Genomic DNA, 23,133 nt, shown 5'->3' with positions numbered 1-23,133 from the left:
GCGCCAATCTATGTCTGGAATATTCGGGTCCACAAAGTTGAAAAGGCTTAGGAGGTAGGTGCGTAGGTCTTTGTCTTCTACCGTTTCGGGAATGCCTCTGAACCGAAGGTTTTGTCTACGCTCCCTGTTCTCCAGATCTTCCTGCTGGGCCTGTAATTGGGTCACGGTGTTTTTTATAGTGGCGTTGTCCTCCTCGAGAACCTGGACATATTGCACCATTTCATCAAATTTATATTCCAAGGAGTCTGTGCGTTCACCTAGCTGGTCAATCTCCCCTCTCAATTCCTTGGCCACTTTCCCTACCTCCTGTGCAATGGTATGGGTGATTGCTTGTAATAGGGAGTGTAGTTTAGTGTCCAGTAACTCCGCAGTTAGGGGGGGGGGATAGGGAGGACGAGAGTGTGGAGGTATCATTGAAGAGCATGTTGGTGCACATGTCAGGCTGTTCCGGTGGGATCTGTGAACTTTTGGGAACCCCTGAGGCAGTTTGTGAGGGTCTGCTCAGATAGTGGTCCATCGCTATGGAGGGCTGCGATTTATTAGAAGAGGAATAGGTGCGACGTTGATCCCCAATTTTGCCCATGGGGTGTGTGGCCGATTGAAATGAGTCAAAAAGGAGACACCTGTGTCAGTAAAAGTTCACATGAAAGTAAGATGGGAGTCACGGAGAGAGGACAGGGGATCCAGGTCCCGTCTCTAATAGTCCATCACATCTATAGGCCTTGTGTGACTGGCATGAGCTGTGGTATCTTGTTGTTGGGGGGGGGGGAGTGTGTAGGTCTGGATGAGGTCCCAAGCTCCCTCAAAACTGTAAAGGGGAGAGGGGGAGGAGAGGTTGTAGTTCCACCAAGCTGCAACGTCTTTAATAGCCCAGTTGCAGGGGTTAGTAGATGTGGGACTTAGAATGCACCCCAGGTGGGGGGGCAGCACACACTTGTTGTTTAGAGAGTAGTAAAGTGGACTGTGAGGTCAATCTGTACTAGTAAGAGTAACTGCAACAGTACTGAAGATGGGTGAAGCAAGATGGCCCCCGGGTGTATGTCATAAAATAGAGCACAGGTCTGGGAGCTGCAGAGTAGCTGAGAAATCCCTGGCTGTTGAGAGGTGGTCTGGAGGTGAGAATAACTAGGGCAGCTTGGTTGAGGCAGGTTGGTAGGGGAGAGGGGGAGTCCGTATAGGCCTGGGGGGGAGTCGGCTTGAGGTGTACCAATATGGCCGCCGTACCCCTCACCTGTACTCCGGTTTCCGGGCTCGTCTGCCGGTTCCTCCACTCCCAAAAAGGTGGCTGTGAGGGGGGTCCCCGGGTGGTCCTCGGAAGTAGCAGGGGATCCGTGGAATGCCACGGGCCGGCGTTAGGCTTCCGGACCTAGTAGGCCGCAAGATGGCGGCGCCGCGTCTCGTGTGGCGGCCGACTACGGACACGTGTTTTTTGCGGTTGCGGGGTCCAATACGGGCACCGGAACATGCCCCTCGCTGGCGGTAACTCCGATGGGCGGCGGGGAACCTCCGGGGAGCTCGCTGGGCACGGATTTTCAGGAGGCCTCGGCAGAGCTCCTCGGTTTCGCGTCTGCCCTCTTCCGCTTCCGGTTACGCCCCCCTCCCCAAGCTAATTTAAGCTCACCTGAGCAGACAGCCTTTGCTATCTGCCTGAGAAACATAGACAATGCTGGTCTGTGAGAGCAACAAGGTTATTAAAAAGCTGTTAAGCAGTTGATCTGGAAACTGACAAGTGGTAGGCTTGCTCAGCCTGGTAATTAGGGCATGCATAGTGTGTAGTTAGAGCCGAGACACGGCTAGGTTTTTGTTTGGCTATTTTGTTCTGTTTTGTTTTGAACACTGTACAGCACCTCTGTGGACTTGTAAATATCACCATTAAACACTTCACTCTTTGTCACTACTTCACTTCTTCTGGTATCTGTGCCTGAAAGCCTGCTTGTCCCAGGAAGCTTTTGTACCTGCTACCTGTTCCCCATATTACAATATATATATATATATATATGTATATATATATATATATATATATATATATATATAATCAGGGTGGGACACCTCTGCCATGTCTTTCACTTCCTTTAGAGATTTTCATCCGATGTGGTACTCCTGCTTCTACCAGATATGTCACAAAAAAATTGGAGATGCAATCTTACTTCAATCTTCATGCATATACAAGACTGCACAGTTTCAGACAGGAGGACGGGGATTTCCAGTTCCTGCAAGAGTGGGGCCTGGTGAGATCTCAACTGACCTGTCAGCGAGGTGATGAGCTGTCAGCAGTGTAGTGCTGTTCCTTTGTTGAGGTGGCAGCGGTGGCCCCATAGAGCGGAGGCTAGGTGGTATCGGTAATAGTGGCGATGTGGCAGCAGGGTGAAGGAGGAGGAATTGGGAAGTTGAGTGGAATGGGGCACACCTGTGAAATCACACACCAGGCATGCCAATTCTACGAGGTTCGCCATTACAACGGGACACTCACAGCCGGTGTTTGGGACTCGAGAGTTGTAGTTTCTTCCTGCACTGCTCAGTTCTCTCCAGGGTCCACCCACCACCACCAGAAACTTGAGCATGGTCCGGACTACAACTCCTGGAATGCAGCGCAGCAAACTGTCCTCCCAGCTCAGGCTGCCCCTGTTCAAAGGCCAGTCCTGCTAAAGGGAACTGCGTTCCTGCTATGGAAAAAGCACAGGAACGCCATTCCCAATGCGTTCCCGCAGGACTCAAGCCCTGACCTTAATAGAATATAAATAAACACCCTGAGTTGTTTGACTTATTACTCTAAGGTGGTGTAAAGATGTCTGAACCCAGAATGTCAGGTGGGTTGGAATGTTCACAAGGTCATGGTGGTGCAGATGAGCAGGTAAATCCAAGCAGTCCCCAAGGGGGTCGTGCTACATACCTCTTACATATTTACCATTGCACAATATAAAAACATACTTTCTAATATAAAGAGTAACAAAAGAAAATCAAATATAGATGCAATAAAAGATAAATGTAAGAAAATATAATAAAGTGCAAAGAAATGCAAAAAAGTGAAAAAATAAACAACAGCTCAAACACCAAAGACTTATTCACACTAAACTAAGAAAAGTGGATAACTAACTAATACTATTATCCCATTGAGCCAATATAGGCTAACAACATTGAGAAACATTTTGCTATTTAAACAAACAGTATAAGGGTAAACCTTGCTCTTAGTATAGCTATACAAAATTGTTTCCAATTGAATCTCTTGATTGCACCTGTGGAGCATACACAGCTCAATTTTCAAAAATCAGCCCTCTTCATTCTAAAAAAGACAACATGATATCTGTAAAAGTCTTACAAAACTTGATACATATAAAAATCCTACAAAAAGATACATTCATATACCTAAATATTGCCCACATCTGTTTAAAAAAAAAAAGTCTTAGTGCCTATTTAAACCATGGGGATACAAAGAATTCAGCTGTTTTATCCACCAAACTTCTCTCTGTTTTAACTTTTGGATTCCATCCCCTCCCCCTTTATCTCTATCAAATTCTTCCAAAATAATAAATTCCAGATCTGAGTCCTTGTGACCATGTTTTATATAATGTTTAGGGACAGGTAGACATGATTGTTAGATGATTGATGCTGTGATATACAATTCTTAATTTTTGGGGTAGTTTCCCCCACATATATCTATCAACATGGACAAATCAACACATATACTATATAGGAAATTTGACATGTATGGTAACCACAGAAATAACATTTATTTTGGGTTTCCGGATGTATGAAACAATCCCCTTTCTTTATGAGTTTGCACTGCACACAACTAAGACATGGGGGGTTATTTACGAAAGGCAAATCTACTTGATGAATTGAAATTGCACTGAAATGCACTTGGACGTGCAGTCGCTGTAAATCTGAAGGGTAGATCTGAAATGAGTGGAAGCTCTGCTGATTTTATCATCCAATTATGGGCAAGCTAAAATACTGTTTTTTTCCCTTGCATGTTCCCCTCGGATCTATAGCGACTTTACTTCCAAGTGCACTGCCTGTGCAATTTCAAGTGCACACTTGTAGTGCAAAGTGGATTCACCTTTAGTAAATAACCCCCATGGAAATGATCCATTTTCTTGCTGTGTAATGATACATGCTGTGTGACATAGAGCATTGCTATAATAGTGAGGCCCGTAATGGAAAAGACAGAAAAGAAGTAGTAGTGCAGGGCCGGGCATGACAGTGTGTTTAGGGGAAACAACGTATGGGTTAATATGAAGAGCTAGGGAGTGGTACTATATAAGGAGGAGGTAGGACTGGGCTGGGGAACAGAAAGTTATGGAGAAAGAAAGGAGGAGGCAGTTTTTCGCACCCGCCTTCCCTATATGTTGTCTGTGTTTGTTGGTTTATGTGTTTTCTTTCTTTCAGGAGCATGGCAGATGGTCGTCATGGCAGCTGTGGATTGGCAGTGTTTTGTTGGTGTTTGACGGTGGCAGTAAACATATGTGATGGAAAGGGGTGGGGGGGCTCAACAGTAGTATGTGCCCCTCCGGTGTATTCCAGCGAAAGGTTAGCTGGAATACTGTAACGGTTGCACTGTGGGAAGGGGGTTGTCTCCGAGCTGATTATCTGCTGGAGGCCTATCATGTGGAAAAAGGTCCCGCAGTGTATTGGTGGAATATGTGTTGGAGTTCGGGGGTGCCATCAAAGACCAACAGACTGGAGTTAAACAAGTTGTTACAGAGGGGATATTTTGGTATATATTTGATATTGGAGTTATTTATATGGTGTGAATAATAAATAGGCTGCTATGGCCATTTATACTCCAAAATTAAGGTGTGGTCTCATCATTTTAGAAGGGTAAGAAATGGGGATGTTGGAGTACAAGTGGTATAGCAGTAAGAGGCAGGTTGGGTATGTATGAACTACACTGGTCATGATAATATGGGCAATTGTGTTCTAACATTCGTCTTCTATGATCCAGCTTTCCTTTCACAGAAAAGATCAGCTTTAAAAAGCAACATTCCTCAATTTTAACAACATAGCAAAGGGAAGTGGTCTGATACTACTTGTGAGAAAGATTGTCAGTCATGTATGTCACTTCATTCTACCAGTAAAAACACAAAGTGGAATCTGATTGGTTGTTGTTGTATGTTACAGCTATTGCAATTTAAAGAGATGGGGGCACCCAGAAACACCCCTAGGTAGCAGGAATATGATTAAGGTTGGTAGAAATGCTGTAGAAAAATATGGCAGACAGATTCAAATACCAGAGCCTTCAAAACAAATATATCCACTCTACGATGTACACAAACCACCTGAATTACTGCAACTGAACTTCATGTAAATACTTTATATATGGAAACATTATTCATATTATTGTATCATTCTGAACATGCAATAACTCTGACACGAGTTGCTATAATTTCTGTCGCTGTACTACTGTATACTGCTCAATTCTAAATAAAATCTTTACATGGTCTGCTAAATTAAACATTCAATAAATCTCTCTGCATTTAAAGAACACAAATTAAGTTCATTTCTAAAGCACACAAAAACTTGGCATTTGCAAATCGAATAGGAAGCCAAAACTCATTGTGATTCCAAGGAAGGAACTAACAAAGATGTACACCTGAATGCAAACATACCATACAGGTTTTTTGCTGATAACCATCAAGCATGTTCCTTTTTTATAGAAGCTCTAAATCCAAGAACATATTTAATATTTGTAGGAGCATTTATGGACTTTGTGGCATATTGCACAAACAGTGCAAATAAATGAACATAATATATTCTAAATATATAAACTCGTGATAATGGTGTGGCAAATGTGACCAATAAGAATGTATAAAAATAAAAAATGCAGCTGCTGTACACAAAGTGCTATTCACTTGACAAACAGGATAAGATATAAACTACAGCGCTGGCAAACACATCAATGAATATAGTGAAAAACAATAGAAAGTGAATGCCCATATAAAGTGACTGATGTGCTCCAATCCAAAAAGTGCAAAGTACTCAAGAGTTTGCAAGGTGTGCAAAACACCCCCTCCTGTGTCCCCACTCAGCACATGGAATGGACCCCTAGCTTTTCAGTCTAGGGGTCATTTCGGGCTTATAATGGTGGCTGGGGGTGGCAGCTTGACATCAAATCATTAGGAAGATCTCACTTGTTACAGATACTCCCGTAATAATTAGAACCCAAAAACGAAAGGAAGAGACTATAGTGAAGTACCGTTTGGCAATGAATTTATTGCGCATATAAAAATGGATACTTACAAGAAGGAAGGTACAATCAGGCATAAAAAGTCAGGGAGCTGTGCATTTCACTGATAATCAGAAGTGAAGTCTGATAGTCTCGGAACCGGAAATTACGTCAGCGCTTTTCACCCTTCCACAGGGCATCATCAAGGACCTCATTTCCAGTTAAGACCACCTGTCAGGAAATGTTCCATCCGCTGATAATATCTGTCTCTTGGCGTGCAGTACTGAGGTCCACCAGCAGGTGTCTCCTGTCAGTTTTGAGCTGTCAGGAGAGCTTTTCCCTGCTGATGCTATATCATCTTTGGGCCGCAGTACTGGCGTCCACCAGCGGATGGATCCTGGCAGTATGGAGCAGGCAGCACCTCCTGCAATCAGGTGTCACTTGAGGCCAATCACAGGCCTATAAATAGCTGGCAAGCAGTCATATGTTTGCCTCGGTATTGTTCCTTGTGCCCTGACCTGCTGCTTGTGATCCTGAACCTGTTCCTGTACCCTGAACCTGTGACCCGTGGCTCTGATCCTGTTTCCCTGTCCTGGTCCCAACCCTGTCCCACCTGTTACCATTATTCCTGTCCTGAAGTCTGATCCATCCATCCTCTCCCTGTCCTGTGTTCCTTACCCCATTTGCTGACCTCCCCGTGTATGACCTTGGCCTGGCTTGTGACTCTGATTCTGGACTGCCCTTGTTATTTGCTGATCCTCTGTGTATGACCCTGGCCTGCCTATCGTTTACGGTACTTGCATTTCCCATTTATTGTACATATCTGTCTGTTGTTGTTTGGGGGTCTTTGTTGGTTGGTTTATTGCACTGTGTGGTTGTATTCATATTATTCACTTTCTTTAATAAATCATATTTCACTTATACACGTTTGGGTTTCCTCTGTTGCAGTCCACACAGTTCTGGTCTTATCTGGTACGTGACAGAATACCGAGGCCATCCCTGACCAGAAGTGGCTTCACAGAGGAACCATCTTGGTTCAAGTTGCTTACTGAAATGAATTTAGAGGTAATCCGTTATTATGCTTTGTTGGCGTCTGAGAGTGGTGACTATCTCCGCCAGACACTGAAAGAGTGGACCAGTGATCAGCTGTTGGAAACCATCCGTTTAGCTCACTCCTGGGTTGATCAGGGCTGTATGTTGTTTGGGGATGTTCAGCCGTTAATTAAAATCTGCACAGAGCTGGCCCTGCTCTGCATCCCAGAGGGCCAGGATGATTTTTCTCCCCCCTTTAGTATTAATAAAGTCGCATCACTGGTATGGCTTCTGGAAGATGATTCCCCTTACTTTTTTGAGCATTACACAGCCTGTTCCCAACAGATGATAATAGAATGTGTTGATTCCGTACAATCCCTTGTTAGACAGGCAGTCTGCAACCCGCAGTTTGTACAACCACTACTTTTAGCATGGTCTGGTATTTTGCAATCAGCCACAGCTAGCCCACAACTAACCCTCTCTGCTACCAAACACCTGCCTGCCCAAGAGTCTCTTCCTCCATCACCTATGGCAACCTCAGTTTCAGCCCAATATACTCTACTTCCCACCAAATATCAATACCCTGTTTCTTCCTGCTGCACATATCCTGCCTTTAATCCAACGGCCTCTTTACTACGGCCCACTATCCCTCAAGAACTTCCCCCAGCCACTGTTACCTCTTCCCTGCCATATTCCAACCCTTCTCTCCAGTTTGCTTCATCCCCTACCTATAGATCTGCAGCTACCTACAGGCCTTCAGTAGCTAAATCTAAAAAGAGACGGAAGTTCTTTCCTACCCATTTGATCCTGCCAGTAACGCAACCTGCCTCCGCACCAACCAACCTGCTCCAGTCTGCCTGCATGCCAGCCGAACCTGATCACCCTCCTGATTCTGCCAATCATCTGCCTGCTATCCAGCCTGACGCCTTGCAGCCTGATGTCCCGGCCTTCCAGCCTGATGCCTTGCAGCCTGATGTCCCGGCCTTCCAGCCTGACGCCTTGCAGCCTGATGTCCCGGCCTTCCAGCCTGACGCCTTGCAGCCTGATGTCCCGGCCTTCCAGCCTGACGCCTTGCAGCCTGATGTCCCGGCCTTCCAGCCTGACGCCTTGCAGCCTGATGTCCCGGCCTTCCAGCCTGACGCCTTGCAGCCTGATGTCCCGGCCTTCCAGCCTGACGTCCCGGCCTTCCAGCCTGACGACTTCCAGCCTGATGTCCCGGCCTTCCAGCCTGACGACTTCCAGCCTGATGTCCCGGCCTTCCAACCTGACGCCTTCCAGCCTGACGCCTTCCAGTCTGATGCCTTCCAGTCTGATGTCCCGGCCTGCCAGTCTGATGCCTTCCAGTCTGATGTCCCGGCCTGCCAGTCTGATGCCTTCCAGTCTGATGTCCCGGCCTGCCAGTCTGATGCCTTCCAGTCTGATGTCCCGGCCTGCCAGTCTGATGCCTTCCAGTCTGATGTCCCGGCCTGCCAGTCTGATGCCTTCCAGTCTGATGTCCCGGCCTGCCAGTCTGATGCCTTCCAGTCTGATGTCCCGGCCTGCCAGTCTGATGCCTTCCAGTCTGATGTCCCGGCCTGCCAGTCTGATGCCTTCCAGTCTGATGTCCCGGCCTGCCAGTCTGATGCCTTCCAGTCTGATGTCCCGGCCTGCCAGTCTGATGCCTTCCAGTCTGATGTCCCGGTCTGCCAGTCTGATGCCTTCCAGTCTCATGTCCCGGCCTGCCAGTCTGATGCCTTCCAGTCTGATGTCCCGGCCTGCCAGTCTGATGCCTTCCAGTCTGATGTCCCGGCCTGCCAGTCTGATGCCTTCCAGTCTGATGTCCCGGTCTGCCAGTCTGATGCCTTCCAGTCTCATGTCCCGGCCTGCCAGTCTGATGCCTTCCAGTCTGATGTCCCGGCCTGCCAGTCTGATGCCTTCCAGTCTGATGTCCCGGCCTGCCAGTCTGATGCCTTCCAGTCTGATGTCCCGGCCTGCCAGTCTGATGCCTTCCAGTCTGATGTCCCGGCCTGCCAGTCTGATGCCTTCCAGTCTGATGTCCCGGCCTGCCAGTCTGATGCCTTCCAGTCTGATGTCCCGGCCTGCCAGTCTGATGCCTTCCAGTCTGATGTCCCGGCCTGCCAGTCTGATGCCTTCCAGTCTGATGTCCCGGCCTGCCAGTCTGATGCCTTCCAGTCTGATGTCCCGGCCTGCCAGTCTGATGCCTTCCAGTCTGATGTCCCGGCCTGCCAGTCTGATGCCTTCCAGTCTGATGTCCCGGCCTGCCAGTCTGATGCCTTCCAGTCTGATGTCCCGGCCTGCCAGTCTGATGCCTTCCAGTCTGATGTCCCGGCCTGCCAGTCCGATGCCTTCCAGCCTGATGTCCCGGCCTGCCAGTCCGATGCCTTCCAGCCTGATGTCCCGGCCTGCCAGTCCGATGCCTTCCAGCCTGATGTCCCGGCCTGCCAGTCCGATGCCTTCCAGCCTGATGTCCCGGCCTGCCAGTCCGATGCCTTCCAGCCTGATGTCCCGGCCTGCCAGTCCGATGCCTTCCAGCCTGATGTCCCGGCCTGCCAGTCCGATGCCTTCCAGCCTGATGTCCCGGCCTGCCAGTCCGATGCCTTCCAGCCTGATGTCCCGGCCTGCCAGTCCGATGCCTTCCAGTCTGATGTCCCGGCCTGCCAGTCCGATGCCTTCCAGCCTGCCGTCCCGGTGCCTGCCCTGCAGCCTCCCGGTCTGATGTGCCTGCCTCCCGGCCTGAGGTGTTCCTGCCCGCTGTCCAGCCTGAAGTGCCGGTGCCCGCTGTCCAGCCTGAAGTGTCGGTGTCCGCTGTCCAGCCTGCGGTGCCCATTGCACCAGCTTGGAGTGCCTGTGCCCTCTGCCCAGCTTGATGTACCCACTGCCTCGCTTGATGTGCCTGCTGCTAAACCTGTTATGACTCTGCCTGTTGCCCAGTTTGATGCCATGGACTTGTCCCAGCAGCAGCTAGTTGGTGCGTCCGGAGGCCGCTCCTTTGAGGGGGGGTACTGTCAGGAAATGTTCCATCCGCTGATAATATCTGTCTCTTGGCGTGCAGTACTGAGGTCCACCAGCAGGTGTCTCCTGTCAGTTTTGAGCTGTCAGGAGAGCTTTTCCCTGCTGATGCTATATCATCTTTGGGCCGCAGTACTGGCGTCCACCAGCGGATGGATCCTGGCAGTATGGAGCAGGCAGCACCTCCTGCAATCAGGTGTCACTTGAGGCCAATCACAGGCCTATAAATAGCTGGCAAGCAGTCATATGTTTGCCTCGGTATTGTTCCTTGTGCCCTGACCTGCTGCTTGTGATCCTGAACCTGTTCCTGTACCCTGAACCTGTGACCCGTGGCTCTGATCCTGTTTCCCTGTCCTGGTCCCAACCCTGTCCCACCTGTTACCATTATTCCTGTCCTGAAGTCTGATCCATCCATCCTCTCCCTGTCCTGTGTTCCTTACCCCATTTGCTGACCTCCCCGTGTATGACCTTGGCCTGGCTTGTGACTCTGATTCTGGACTGCCCTTGTTATTTGCTGATCCTCTGTGTATGACCCTGGCCTGCCTATCGTTTACGGTACTTGCATTTCCCATTTATTGTACATATCTGTCTGTTGTTGTTTGGGGGTCTTTGTTGGTTGGTTTATTGCACTGTGTGGTTGTATTCATATTATTCACTTTCTTTAATAAATCATATTTCACTTATACACGTTTGGGTTTCCTCTGTTGCAGTCCACACAGTTCTGGTCTTATCTGGTACGTGACACCACCTATAAATACAGATGCAGAGACAGCTCCCCCTTTGTTCACTAATCAAATGAAGTATGGCGGCCATGTTGTCGGTGGGACAAAAAATGTCGCCTTACTCGCCAGAACACCTGCCATAGAAGAGACTGGCTCCCATATTAATGGTTGGGTATTAAAATTTAATGCAATTACTATAAGACTGCAAAGTTTTATGATGTATGGTTTTATGGTGTATGGTGACAACAGAGGTTGGGGTAGTCCAAGGTGGTCTCCACTCCAGTCCAGAGGATGTCTCCCCAGTAGAGCACAGAGAGGACACCCACTCCAGTCCAGAGGATGTCTCCCCAGTAGAGCACAGAGAGGACACCCACTCCAGTCCAGAGGATGTCTCCCCAGTAGCACACAGAGAGGACTCCCTGGCACTAATTATAGAGGGGTTTTTCAGAGAAGGGGATATGGAGGGCCCCCATGGAGAGGGAGGCGAGCCTCTTACCCAGAGGGAGAGGGAGAGGTCAGCATCCCCAGGTCAACGGGGGAGGGGATTGGAGACCCTGGTACCCTATAGCACCCTACAGACCATATGGAGGAGAACCAGGCATAGAAAACCCAGAGGTTATAGAGTTGGTAAAATGAAAAAGAAAGAGAGAGACTTAATGCAAGGTATTTTTAACCTGAGTGACGCTACATTTACAGTAGACAAATTAAAAGTTTTGGAATTGGGCCTTAACTATGCCCCCGATAAAAGTCTTAACAAATTTTATATTTTTATTGATTTTCAAAAAATTCATGAGAAAATTAAATATTAAGAAGCATTTTAGTAAGTTAAATACTCAAACAGGACAGGAGGTCCCTTAATATGATCACACAAATGTAAGAAATAATTTGGTGTTTAACCCTAAAAATCTAAAATAAACATTTTTCTGCGATTTTTTGAATTTTAGTGCAGCAAAATTTAGAGAGCCTACAAATTAAACCTAGTAGACATAAAGAGGAAATAGAAAGGGGAATTAAATGTATTAAATCTCTGGAAAAAAATAAACAGATTGTTATTAGAGGGGCTGACAAAGGAGGGAGATTGGTCATCCTAAATAAATCAGATTACTTAGTAGAATTAAACAGACTTCGAAAAAGATGTTAATATGAAAAACTGAAAGGTAATCCAACCAATAAATTTAAAGCTAAGTTGATACGGTTTGTCAAATATGCACGAGACGGAGATATTGTCACTAAAAATGAAGCAAGATACTTTGTGCCTGATGCCCCTAGGGTGCCAGTCATCTGTCAATTACCCAAGGTCCATAAGAACCCTTTTATACCACTGGGTAGACCCATTGACAGTGGGGTGGACTCATTGTTTGCCAGAATGGGTGAATATTTGGATCAGTTTCTACAGCCTTTGGCACAGAACTGTCCAGCTTACATAAAAGATAGTAGAAACCTTATGGAATTATTGCTGCAGGTAGAGGTCAATGAGGGATACATACTGGCCAGTGAGGTTAATTCTTTATATACTAACATTCAACAGCAACATGCCATTGTAGCGGTTGTGTGGGACCTGAATAGCACTAAAATGAAGAACAAACAAAAATAATTGTTGGTTCATGCTTTGGATTTGGCTATGAGCCATAACTTCTTTTGGCATGATAAGTAGTATTTTATGGCAAAAGAAAGGGGTAGCCATGGGTGCTAAATATGCCATTTTCAGTGAAGATATTCCCCAGTTAAAATTTTACAAACGCTATATAGATGATATTATAATCGTCTTTGCAAGAACACAGGATTCATTTTTACAGTTCTTGGACAAAATTGGGGACAATAGATATGGAATCTCATTTACAGCAACATTTGACCAACAAAGTATCAATTTTCTCGATTTGGTAATGTTTAAGGATGATCACCAACTGTTCACCAAAACCTATTTTAAGGAAGTGGACAGAAATGGTTACATCCCATTAGGCAGTTCCCACCATCCAAGATGGTTGAGTGCAATTCCTAAAAGTCAATTTATGAGAATAAAACATAACTGAGCTAGAATATAAGATTTTGATATACAGGCTATGATTTTATCTAATAGATTTGAGGAAAAATGTTACAATTCTAAAGATTTAACCAAAACTATGTTAATGGTAAAAAAAATATGAAAAGAGAGGATTTGTTCAAAAAGAAAAAAGCCAGTGAGAGGGACTTTGGTGTTACTTTCATGACAGGCTTTACTCGTCAACATAAACAGGTAGAAAAAAATATTCACAGACATTGGCATTTGCTGCTGAAAGATACTGATTTAAATAAAATATTGCCAAGTAGACCACAGTTAATTCAAAAAACATTTTCAAGCACCACAGCTTGTCCAACCACTTTAGACTCTTCCATGGAAGAGACCCGAGTTGTTTGACATTCTGTGGTATAGACAAAATTGAGGGCCATTGGAGAGGAGGTAACCATAAGCGTGCCATCTTTCACAATGAAACCCAGTTGATCCACTGTCTTAGAACGATGAGTCCATTGGGGTTAAACATTGAATTGGACTTGAATTGTTTTCTGTCCAACTGGTGATTATCTTCCATTTTATTGTGGTTTTTGTTTTTATTTGTTTCATCTATTTCTATATTTCTTTTTTCATTTTCATTTATTATTATTATTATTATTATTATTATTATTATTATTACCTTTATTGTTATTTTCATATTTATTTTTTGTTTTTATTTGTATTTTCATTAATATTTTTATTTTATTTTTATTTATGTATTTTTTCACTTTATCATTATTTTTCATAATGTCGGTATTTTTAGTATATATTATTAAAATTGTAATTTTCAGAGCTGAAAGTTATTTGGGTGTATGTTTTATGTTATATTATATAATTTTATAACCTGGACTGATGTCAGATAAAACTTTGAAGTCTTATAGGAATTGCATTTATTTTTATATCCAACCATTAATATGGTCGTCAGTCTCTTCTATGGCTGGTGCTCTGGCGATTGAGGCCACATTTTTTGTCCCACCGACAAAATGTCCACCATACTTAATTTGATTGATGAACAAAGGGGGAGGTGTCTCCCCATCTGTAATTAATAAATTTAGAACTCAGGGAAAGCACAGTTTAGGTACATCAATAACATGAAAAGGAAAAGATCATGGTCTTTTTTCAAATACAGTAATGCATATAGCATTTCCAACAGTTGGATCAGATAAATGAGGTAGCAATAATACAAGAAACGGTGAAGTAGAAGACGTATGTACCCCCAAATGTCAGTATCTCATTTTGGGGAGATTATTTGAAGGTGGTCCTAGTCACCTGTTCACAGTTTTTTAACCTCTTAGTGCCCAGAGCAACCACTTACATGGACCCCTGTCATACTCTTGGTCCAGGTCAGAGTTTCTTAAGTCAATCAGAACACTCAAGGCCCATGTTACAAGAGGGTCTGAGTCATCTGATGTATATTTACCTAAGGGGGTCATCTTGCAAAATTACAAGGGTGATTCTGTTCCTCTGACCACCACACACTCTGTGGCTGACCGATTTTGCACTAAACATTTCACATTTTAGTTAGACTCCACTCTTGGAATTTAATTAATATAATTTAATTGAATTTAATGATATGTAAACCCTCACCTTGTTAAACAACCAATTCAGTTTAAGATAGAAAATTATTGGCAAAACGTGCGTATCTATATAAAAACATTATAAATACATTTTTTTGCTTTTTTTAAAAATAAGCGATCACATCACATCTCAGCTGCATTAGGAGCTCATGGAGCTGGGATAGGTGAAACAGCAGCACGATGGATGAATGCTGTGCAGGGGGGGCATGTCAGGGCAAGTCTGATCATTGGAGAACAGGCTGAGTTCTCAGTACAGCTAGAGAACTGACCACACTGTACTTTCATAAGTAGTGTGGTCAGATTTGATGGGAAAGTACGGGAATTGGCAGATACACCAGGCATGTCACACAAAGGAAGCTTTTATTTATACAAGTACATGGTACAGCAGGCACATATCAGGAATATGAAATGTTGGGTTTACATATTCTTTGACTCTTCACCTTCTGTAATGCTGTCCCTTTCTCCACTGAGATAGTAATGAGGCCAGGAATTGCTTAGTTTAACATTACTGAACAAATTGTAAAAACAAGTTAGAACCTTTTGACACTGCCACGACTTGCTATGGACCTCAACTCGCATCAAAGTCAGACCAAAGTAGTACAGAGACTACTTTGAAGTCAATGCGGCTTAAAGTGGTACAGATATGAATGGTACTCATTGGAAATCATGGGGTACAACTTGTCATGCGACTTTGCAGTCTCAAGTCGCAGGACAAGTTACACAAGTGTGAAAGGGGCCTTAAAAGGATTAAAAAATTTGGCATACCGTTAATGCAACAACACTTTTTAACCAACACTTTAATGGGCTGGTCATGAAAGGGGGTTTACCCCCCTTCATGACCAGGCTATTTTTTGCAATATGACACTGAGTTACTTTAACTGACAATTGCACAGTCGTGCGATGCTATACCAAAATACAATTGGTGTCCTTTTTTTCCCACAAATAGAGCTTTCTTTTGGTGGTATTTGATCTCCTCTGCGGTTTTTATTTTGTACGCTATAAACAAAAAAAGGCAGACAATTTTGAAAAAAAAAATTTTTTTTTTTACTTTCTGCTTTTAAAGACATCCAATGAAAAAATAAAAAAAAATCATATTTATTTTTAAATTTTGGCTAATATGTATTCTGGTACATGTTTTTGGTTAAAAAAAAAAGTCCCAATAAGGGTATAGTAACCACTTCAGCCCCAGACCAATTGTCAGCCTAAGGACCAGAGGTCTTTTTACAATTTCGCACTGCACTGCTTTAACTGGTAATTGCGCGGTCATGCAATGTTGTACCCAAACAAAATTTGCGTCCTTTTCTTCCCACAAATAGAGCTTTCTTTTGATGGTATTTGATTGCCTCTGCGATTTTTATTTTTTACGATATAAAAGGAAAAAGACAGAAAATTTAAAAAAAAGATATTTTCTATATTTTGTTATAAGAAAAATCGAATGAACTAAATTTTAGTCATACATTTAGGCCAAAATGTATTCAGCCACATGTCTTTAGTAAAAAAAAATGTCAATAAGCGTATATTTATTGGTTTGCACAAAAGTTATAGCGTCTACAAACTAGAGTACATTTTCTGGAATTTACATAGCTTTTAATTTCTGACTGCCTATCTCATTTCTTGAGGTGCTAAAATGGCAGGGCAGTACAATCCCCCCCACCCCCCCAAATGACCCCATTTTGGAAAGTAGACACCCCAAGGAAATTGCTGAGGGGCATGTTGAGCCCATTGAATATTTTTTTTTTGTCCCAAGTGATTGAATAATGACACAAAAAAAAAAAAGTGTACAAAAAGTCATAGTTATATGTGGAATTGCACCCCAAAATATATTCTGCTGCTTCTCCTGAGTACGGGGATACTTTTTGGGAGTCTAGCCGCGTACGGGACCCCGAAAACCAATCACTGCCTTTAGGATTTCTAAGGGTGCAAATTTTTGATTTCACTCCTCACTACCTATGATAGTTTCGAAGGCCATAAAATGCAAAATAGCACAAAACCCCCCCAAATTACACCATTTTGGAAAGTAGACACCCCAAGCTATTTACTGAGAGGCATGTTGAGTCCATGAAATATTTTATATTTTGCCACAAGTTGCAGGAATATTAAAATTTTTTTTTTTTTTGCACAAAGTTGTCACTAAATGATATATTGCTCACACATGCTATGGGCATAAGTGAAATTACACCCCAAAATAAATTCTGCTGCTTCTCCCGAGTAGGGGGATACCACATGTGGGGGACTTTTTGGGAGCCTAGCCGCGTACGGGACTCCGAAAACCAAGCACTGCCTTCAGGATTTAAATATAAAACGCTACCAAAAAAAACTGTTAGTGATCGCAGGGATCAGGCCTGACTCTGCGAACGCCGCAGTTATATGTTTAGTGTTTTGTAAGTGACAGTGATCAATCGATACTGCACTTGGGTGGGCTGGGCGGAGGGGCAAAAGGCAGGTGCTAGCAGGTATCTGGGCTGATCCCACTAACATAGCATTTTTTTTGGAACCCCAAACTGCTGGGGACGCTAGTATAGATCCGATCAGATCAGATCAGATATTGATCTGTTCAGATTCTATACCACTACGGGAGGTGTATGCTTTGCGTGTGGGTGTTAGCGGTACTGACACTAACCTAGCGCTGCCTGGGGCGACGCAGACCCTGACCCTAAAGCCTAATTGATATCACCCACCGGGTGATCAGGGGGTTAAACCTTTATTGGGTAATAAATGGTGGGTGCCCTGATGCTATAAAAAGCGAACTAACTAACCAGCGTCACCCATAACACTTATACGGTGATCACTGGTGAAAGGGTTAACTAGGGGCAATCAGGGGGTTAAAATCTTTATTAGGTAGTATATGGGGGTCCCTGACGCTATAAAAAACCTGACGGGGAACCTAAATAACTAACTGGCTAACCAGCGTCACCAGTGGCACTTATACAGTGATCGCTGGTGAAAGGGTTAACTCTAGGGGCAATCAGGGGGTTAAAATCTTTATTAGGTAGTATATGGGGGTACCTAACGCTATAAAAACCTGGCGGTGAACATAAAAAATAACTAGCTACCTAGCGGCACCAGTGACACCAATGCAGCGATCAGAAAAACTATCGCTAAGTGACACTGGCAAAAGGGGGTGAAAGGGTTAACTAGGGGCAATCAGGGGGTTAAAACCTTTATTGGGTAGTATATGGGGTACCTAGCGCTATAAAAACCTGGCGGTAAACCTGAAAAAAAAAACTAGCTACCTAGCGGCACCAGTGACACTAATGCAGCGATCAGAAAAACGATTGCTTAGTGACACTGGCAAAAGGGAGTGAAAGGGTTAACTAGGGGAAATCAGGGGGTTAAAACCTTTATTGGGTAGTATATGGGGGTACCTAGCGCTATAAAAACCTGGCTGTGAACCTAAAAAAATAACTAGCTACCTAGCGGCACCAGTGACACTAATGCAGCGATCAGAAAAACGATCACTTAGTAACACTGGCAAAAGGGAGTGAAAGGGTTAACTCTAGGGGCAATCAGGGGATTAAACCTTTATTGGGGGGGTAGGGGGCTACCCTGGACCTAACACTAACTGCCCTGACAGTTTTTACTGTCACAACTGACACTAAATGCAGTGATCAGTAAATAAATGATCACTGCAATCAGTGACACCGTGACTGGGAGGGGGGGGATCGGGGGGGGGTGATCGGGGGGTGATTTGTGTGCCTATGTGTACCTACATGTCATTGTAGTGTTTGGTGCACTTACTATGTGTTCTCCTCGCAGTCCGGTCAAAAAGACCGCCCTGAGGAGAATGACATCACTTCCTCCCTGCCTGTGTTTACACTACACAGGCAGGGGAAGCTTCTCATTCGCCAGGAGCGATCGAGAGGGGATGATCAGAAACCAACGGCCATCCCCTCATCCCGGATCGCTCCTGAAGCGAAACGGACCGCCGCAGCCAGCAGGAGGGGGTCCGATCGGACCCCCACACCCGCTGGAAGGCAAGCACGTACATGTACGTGCTTGTGCCTGTCGGTGCCATTCTGCCGACGTACATTGCCATGCAGCGGTCCTTAAGTGGTTAAATGGGTCTGTGCAAAAGTTATAGCATCTACAAACTTTGGAATATTTTGATGGAATTTTTATGTTTTTTTTTTACTAGTAATGCCTGATCCGAGACTTATAGTGGGACTGCGACATTGCAGCAGACAAATTGGACACTATATGACACTTTTGGGGACCAGTGACACCATACAGTAATCAGTACTAAAAAATATGCACTGTTACTGTACTAATAGCACTGGCGGTGAAGGGATTAACATCAGGGGCACTCAAAGGGTTAAATGTGTTCCTAGGGAGTCCTCTGTCGGGAACAATCAGTAGGTCTTGGCTGACATTGGGTCTGCCGGACCCTCTGATTGGCTCCTGCTGTGTCCAATCACAGTGAGCCACTGGCGGTGCACGTGCGTGCGGCAGACCCGGAAGAGCAGGATCACGTAACTGTATGTGATTCTGTGCAGAAGAGCCGCCGTGGGGCGGTCGGCAACAAGTTAAAGAGTCCAGAACATAACTTGAATTTCTGATTGGTTCTTTAACCACTTGAGACCCGCGCTATAGCCGATTGACGGCTACAGCGCGGATCTCCTTTTCCGGGACTACGTCTATTGACGTAGTCCTGTGCACGAGTGGCATGCGCGCCCCCTGAGGGGCGCGCGCGGCGCGCCCCCTGAGAGGCGCGCGCGGCGCGCTCTGTGATCGGCGAGTCTACGAGACTCGCCTGATCACCGATCCATGCAAGGGGTCGATCCCGACCCCTTATCACGTGATCAGCTGTCAGCCAATGACAGCTGATCATGTGATATAACGGAGCCGGTAATCGGCTATTATTCCTATTATAGAAAAAAAAAAAGCCGATCACCGACGGCCGTGATCGGGACATCAGTCCCGATCACGGCCAGCCCTGCCAGTGCCCACCTGCCCCCTGCCAGTGCCCACCTGCCCCCTGCTTTGCCACATTAATAAAAAATGTGTCCCCCCTGTCAGTGCCACCCAGCAGTGCCCATAGTGCCACCCAGCAGTGCCCACAGTGCCACCCAGCAGTGCCCACAATCTGCCTCAACAAAGGTGCTGCACCCCAGTGCCCCATATCCGTGCCCAGCAGTGCCGCCCATCAGTGCCCAGCAGTGCCGCCCATCAGTGCCCAGCAGTGCCACTTATCAGAGCCACCTATCAGTGCCCATCAGTCCCATCTATCAGTGGTACCTATCAGTGCCCCTTAGTGCCACCCATCCGTGCCACCCATCTGTGCCACCCATCTGTGCCATCTTATCTGTGCCCGTCTTTGCCCATCAGTGCCGCCTTATCTGTGCCCATCGGTGCCGCCTTAACTATGCCTATCAGTGCCCACCAGTGCAGCCTATCAGTGCCCACCAATGCAGCCTATCAGTGCCCACCAGTGCAGCCTATCAGTGCCGCCTCATCAGCGCACTTCAATGAAGGAGAAAAATGACCTGTTTGCAAAATTTTATAACAAACTATTAAACATGATTTTTTTTTTTGCATCTTTTTTTGTTTGTTTAGCAAAAAATAAAACTCCCAGCTGTAATTAAATACCACCAAAAGAAAGCTCTATTTGTGGGAAAAAAATGATAAAAATTTCATTTGGGTACAGTGTTGTATGCCCGCGCAATTGTCATTCAAAGTGCATCAGCGCTGAAAGCTGAAAATTGGTCTGGGACTGAGGGGGGTTTAAGTGCCCAGTAAGCAAGTGGTTAAAGCGGAAGTAAAACCTCCTGTTCTTTTCAGCCAAGGAAGTTGCCATCTTGGCCTCTATTTGATCTGCAACTGCCGCAGTGCTGCACATGTGATCAGTTATGACACCAACCATTTGGCAGTTTGGTTGAGAGCACAAGCAAATGTGACAGTTAGCATTCCTAACCTGCTGGGAATGTAACTGCTTTTTTAAACTGTTAAATGCATGGTTAAAGATTGGGGCAGCGAAAGATCAGAAATGACACCACATCCCAATTATATATAGAAAAGTGAAGAAGGATAAAACGACGGGACTTTTAAGGCTGCCAAAAGAAAAAAAAAGAAGAGATTCATTACATTTACTCAGAGTAAAATTCAAACATATTTTATTATGAACATTTAAAATCAATAAAAATTCTTTGTCATATCACTTGTATAATTCATACACCGATGCAGTCACTTCCGCTCTACATGTTTCACACCACAGAGCTTCTTCGGGAGACTCAAGAGTGCTGAATGAAATTAAATACTATAGATGAAAAAAAAAACATATAGGAATAATTACAAAATGCTATTTTCAACACATTGCATTTTTCACAGTTTTTTTTTATATATACATGCTTTAGATAATTTGTTGTATATACACATTATCAATAAAGAATAGCAACTTTACTAGGGATGAGCTTCATGTTCGAGTCGAACAAACTCGGCGAATTCCGAACATTATGGGCCGTTCGCGCCAAATTCGTGTGCCGCTCACGGCCCACAATGCACTGCGTCATCGCAGTGCATTGCTGGCTCATGATTGGCCAAGCATGCACTGTGACCCCGCATGCTTGACCAATCACAGCGCCAGCAGCGAGGAGAGCCATGATTGGCCACAGGCAGGATGCCTCCAGCACAATATACACTACCCAACTGCTGTTTTACCCAACTCCCTTCAGTCCATTACCATGTCTGGAAGGCCAGCAAGGAGAGGCAGACAGGCGCGAGCCGATACAAGAGGGCAAGCAGGCTCTGTGTCTAGAGACAACAGTGCTGGTCGTGGACGTGGTGCATTGTCATCAGCACGTGGCCATGGGACACGCTTGTCCTTCTTTTCGGCAGCTGGACATGTTGAACCGCAACATGCCAACGACTTAGTAGAGTGGATGACCAAGCCCTCTTCATCCTCCTCATCCTCTCTCACCCAGTCTCAGGGTACTAGCAAAGCAGCTGCCAACGCATCGTCTTCCCTCCTCTCAATGTCATCATCAGTGACTCCTTCCCTAGACCCACCACGTCCTCCTGAGGAGTCTCCTGAACTCTTTGAGCACAGTGTTGGGTACTTGCTCCAGGAGGATGCCCAGTGTTTTGTAGGCTCTGATGATGACACTCAGCTAGAGGAAGGCAGTAGCGTGAATGCAGAGAGAGGGGATGCTCAAGAAGGACAGCAATCTGGCAGTCATGTTCCACAAGCTGCAGCATTTCGCCAGGTTTGCTACAGCGATGAAGATGGAGGGGATGATGAGGGCACTGAATCCACGTGGGTACCTGGTAGGAGAGAGGAGGAGGAGGAGGAGGAGGAGGAGGCAGGATGCCCTCCGGGGGCCAGCTTAGGGGCAGCAAACCGACTGAATCACACCGCAGAGCTCCGCCTGTGCAGGGCGCTGCCTCTGCGCGTTATTCTAAAAGTTCTTTGGTGTGGGCCTTTTTTGAGACAGTTGCATCAGATCACACCGCTGCTATTTGCAACATATGTCTCAAGCGTATCTCGCGTGGCCAAAACATCAGCCGCTTGGGCACCACATGCTTGACCAGACATATGTTGACCTGCCATGGAGCTCGTTGGCAAGCGTACCTCAAAGACCCACACCAAAGAACAAAGCGGACCTCTCCTTGCTCCTCATCAGCTGGCATCTCCAATCCCACTAGACCTTCAGTCCTCTCTGAAACCTGCTCTGAGAGGAATGAAGGTGTAGAATTAGGTGTGTCACCGCCAAGTGCTTCCGGGCACTCTGCTAGCAGTACACCCACGTCCGATTATAGCAGGCAAATGTCCCTGCCCCAGCTGCTGGACCGGCAAAAGAAGTTCACTCCCAGCCATCCACATGCCCAGCGGTTGAATGCTAGCTTGGCTAAATTGCTAGCACTTCAACTGCTGCCTTTTCAGTTGGTAGACTCGGCCCCCTTCCGTGAGTTTGTACAATGTGCGGTTCCTCAGTGGCAGGTCCCCAAACGCCACTTTTTCTCACGGAAGGCGATTTCGGCTCTCTACCGGCATGTGGAAGGCAATGTCCTTGCCTCGCTGGACAGGGAGGTCAGCGGTAAGGTGCATATTACCGCTGACTCATGGTCCAGCAGGCATGGACAGGGACGTTACCTGTCTTTCACGGCCCATTGGGTCACTCTTCTGGAAGCTGGGAAGGATGCAGGACAAGGTGCAGTAGTGTTGGAGGTTGTTCCGCCACCACGCCTCCAAAATGCTACTATTGGTTGTGACACCCCTCTCTCCTCCACCCCCTCCTCTTCTTCTTCCTCCATGGCCTCTTCCAGTGCTCTGTCCTCAGAACCAGCGGTGCTCTGTAGGCGTTCCAGGGGCTACGCAAGTACGCAGGCAAGAATATGCCATGCTGTGCTTGCTCTGGTTTGTTTGGGGGACAGGAGCCACACTGGGGCAGATGTATTGTCAGCTCCGCAGGGGCAGGCCGAGAGGTGGTTGACGCCACGCCAGCTTAAGCCAGGAATGGTGGTTTGCGACAATGGCACCAACCTCCTCTCCGCCCTCCGACAGGGACAACTGACCCATGTGCCCTGTGTAGCTCGCGTCCTTAACCTGGTGGTGAAGCAGTTCTTGGGCAGGTACCCGGGCTTACAGGATGTCCTGAAGCAGGCCAG

At 46.0% G+C, this 23,133-nt stretch overlaps 1 protein-coding gene across 1 annotated transcript in view; it reads left to right on the top strand.

Moving 5' to 3' along the window:
• Positions 1-6,535: 6,535 nt before the first annotated feature.
• Positions 6,536-23,133, top strand: part of LOC143998062 (uncharacterized) — a 34,218-nt gene continuing 17,620 nt past the window's right edge. The window contains exons 1-2 of the mRNA XM_077493828.1: positions 6,536-6,956; positions 7,112-9,599. Coding sequence (XP_077349954.1) covers positions 6,930-6,956; positions 7,112-9,599 — 2,515 coding nt within the window. The 5' untranslated portion in view covers positions 6,536-6,929. The remainder of the gene's footprint in view (positions 6,957-7,111; positions 9,600-23,133) is intronic.

The sequence above is a fragment of the Lithobates pipiens genome, unplaced genomic scaffold, assembly GCF_037356315.1.
Source record: "Lithobates pipiens isolate NorthernLeopardFrog02 unplaced genomic scaffold, aLitPip1_a1.2 Scaffold_19, whole genome shotgun sequence".
Classification (NCBI taxonomy): Eukaryota; Metazoa; Chordata; class Amphibia; order Anura; family Ranidae; genus Lithobates; species Lithobates pipiens.
Note: the sequence above shows the minus strand (reverse complement) of the source record. Positions and strands in the feature narration are given on the sequence as shown.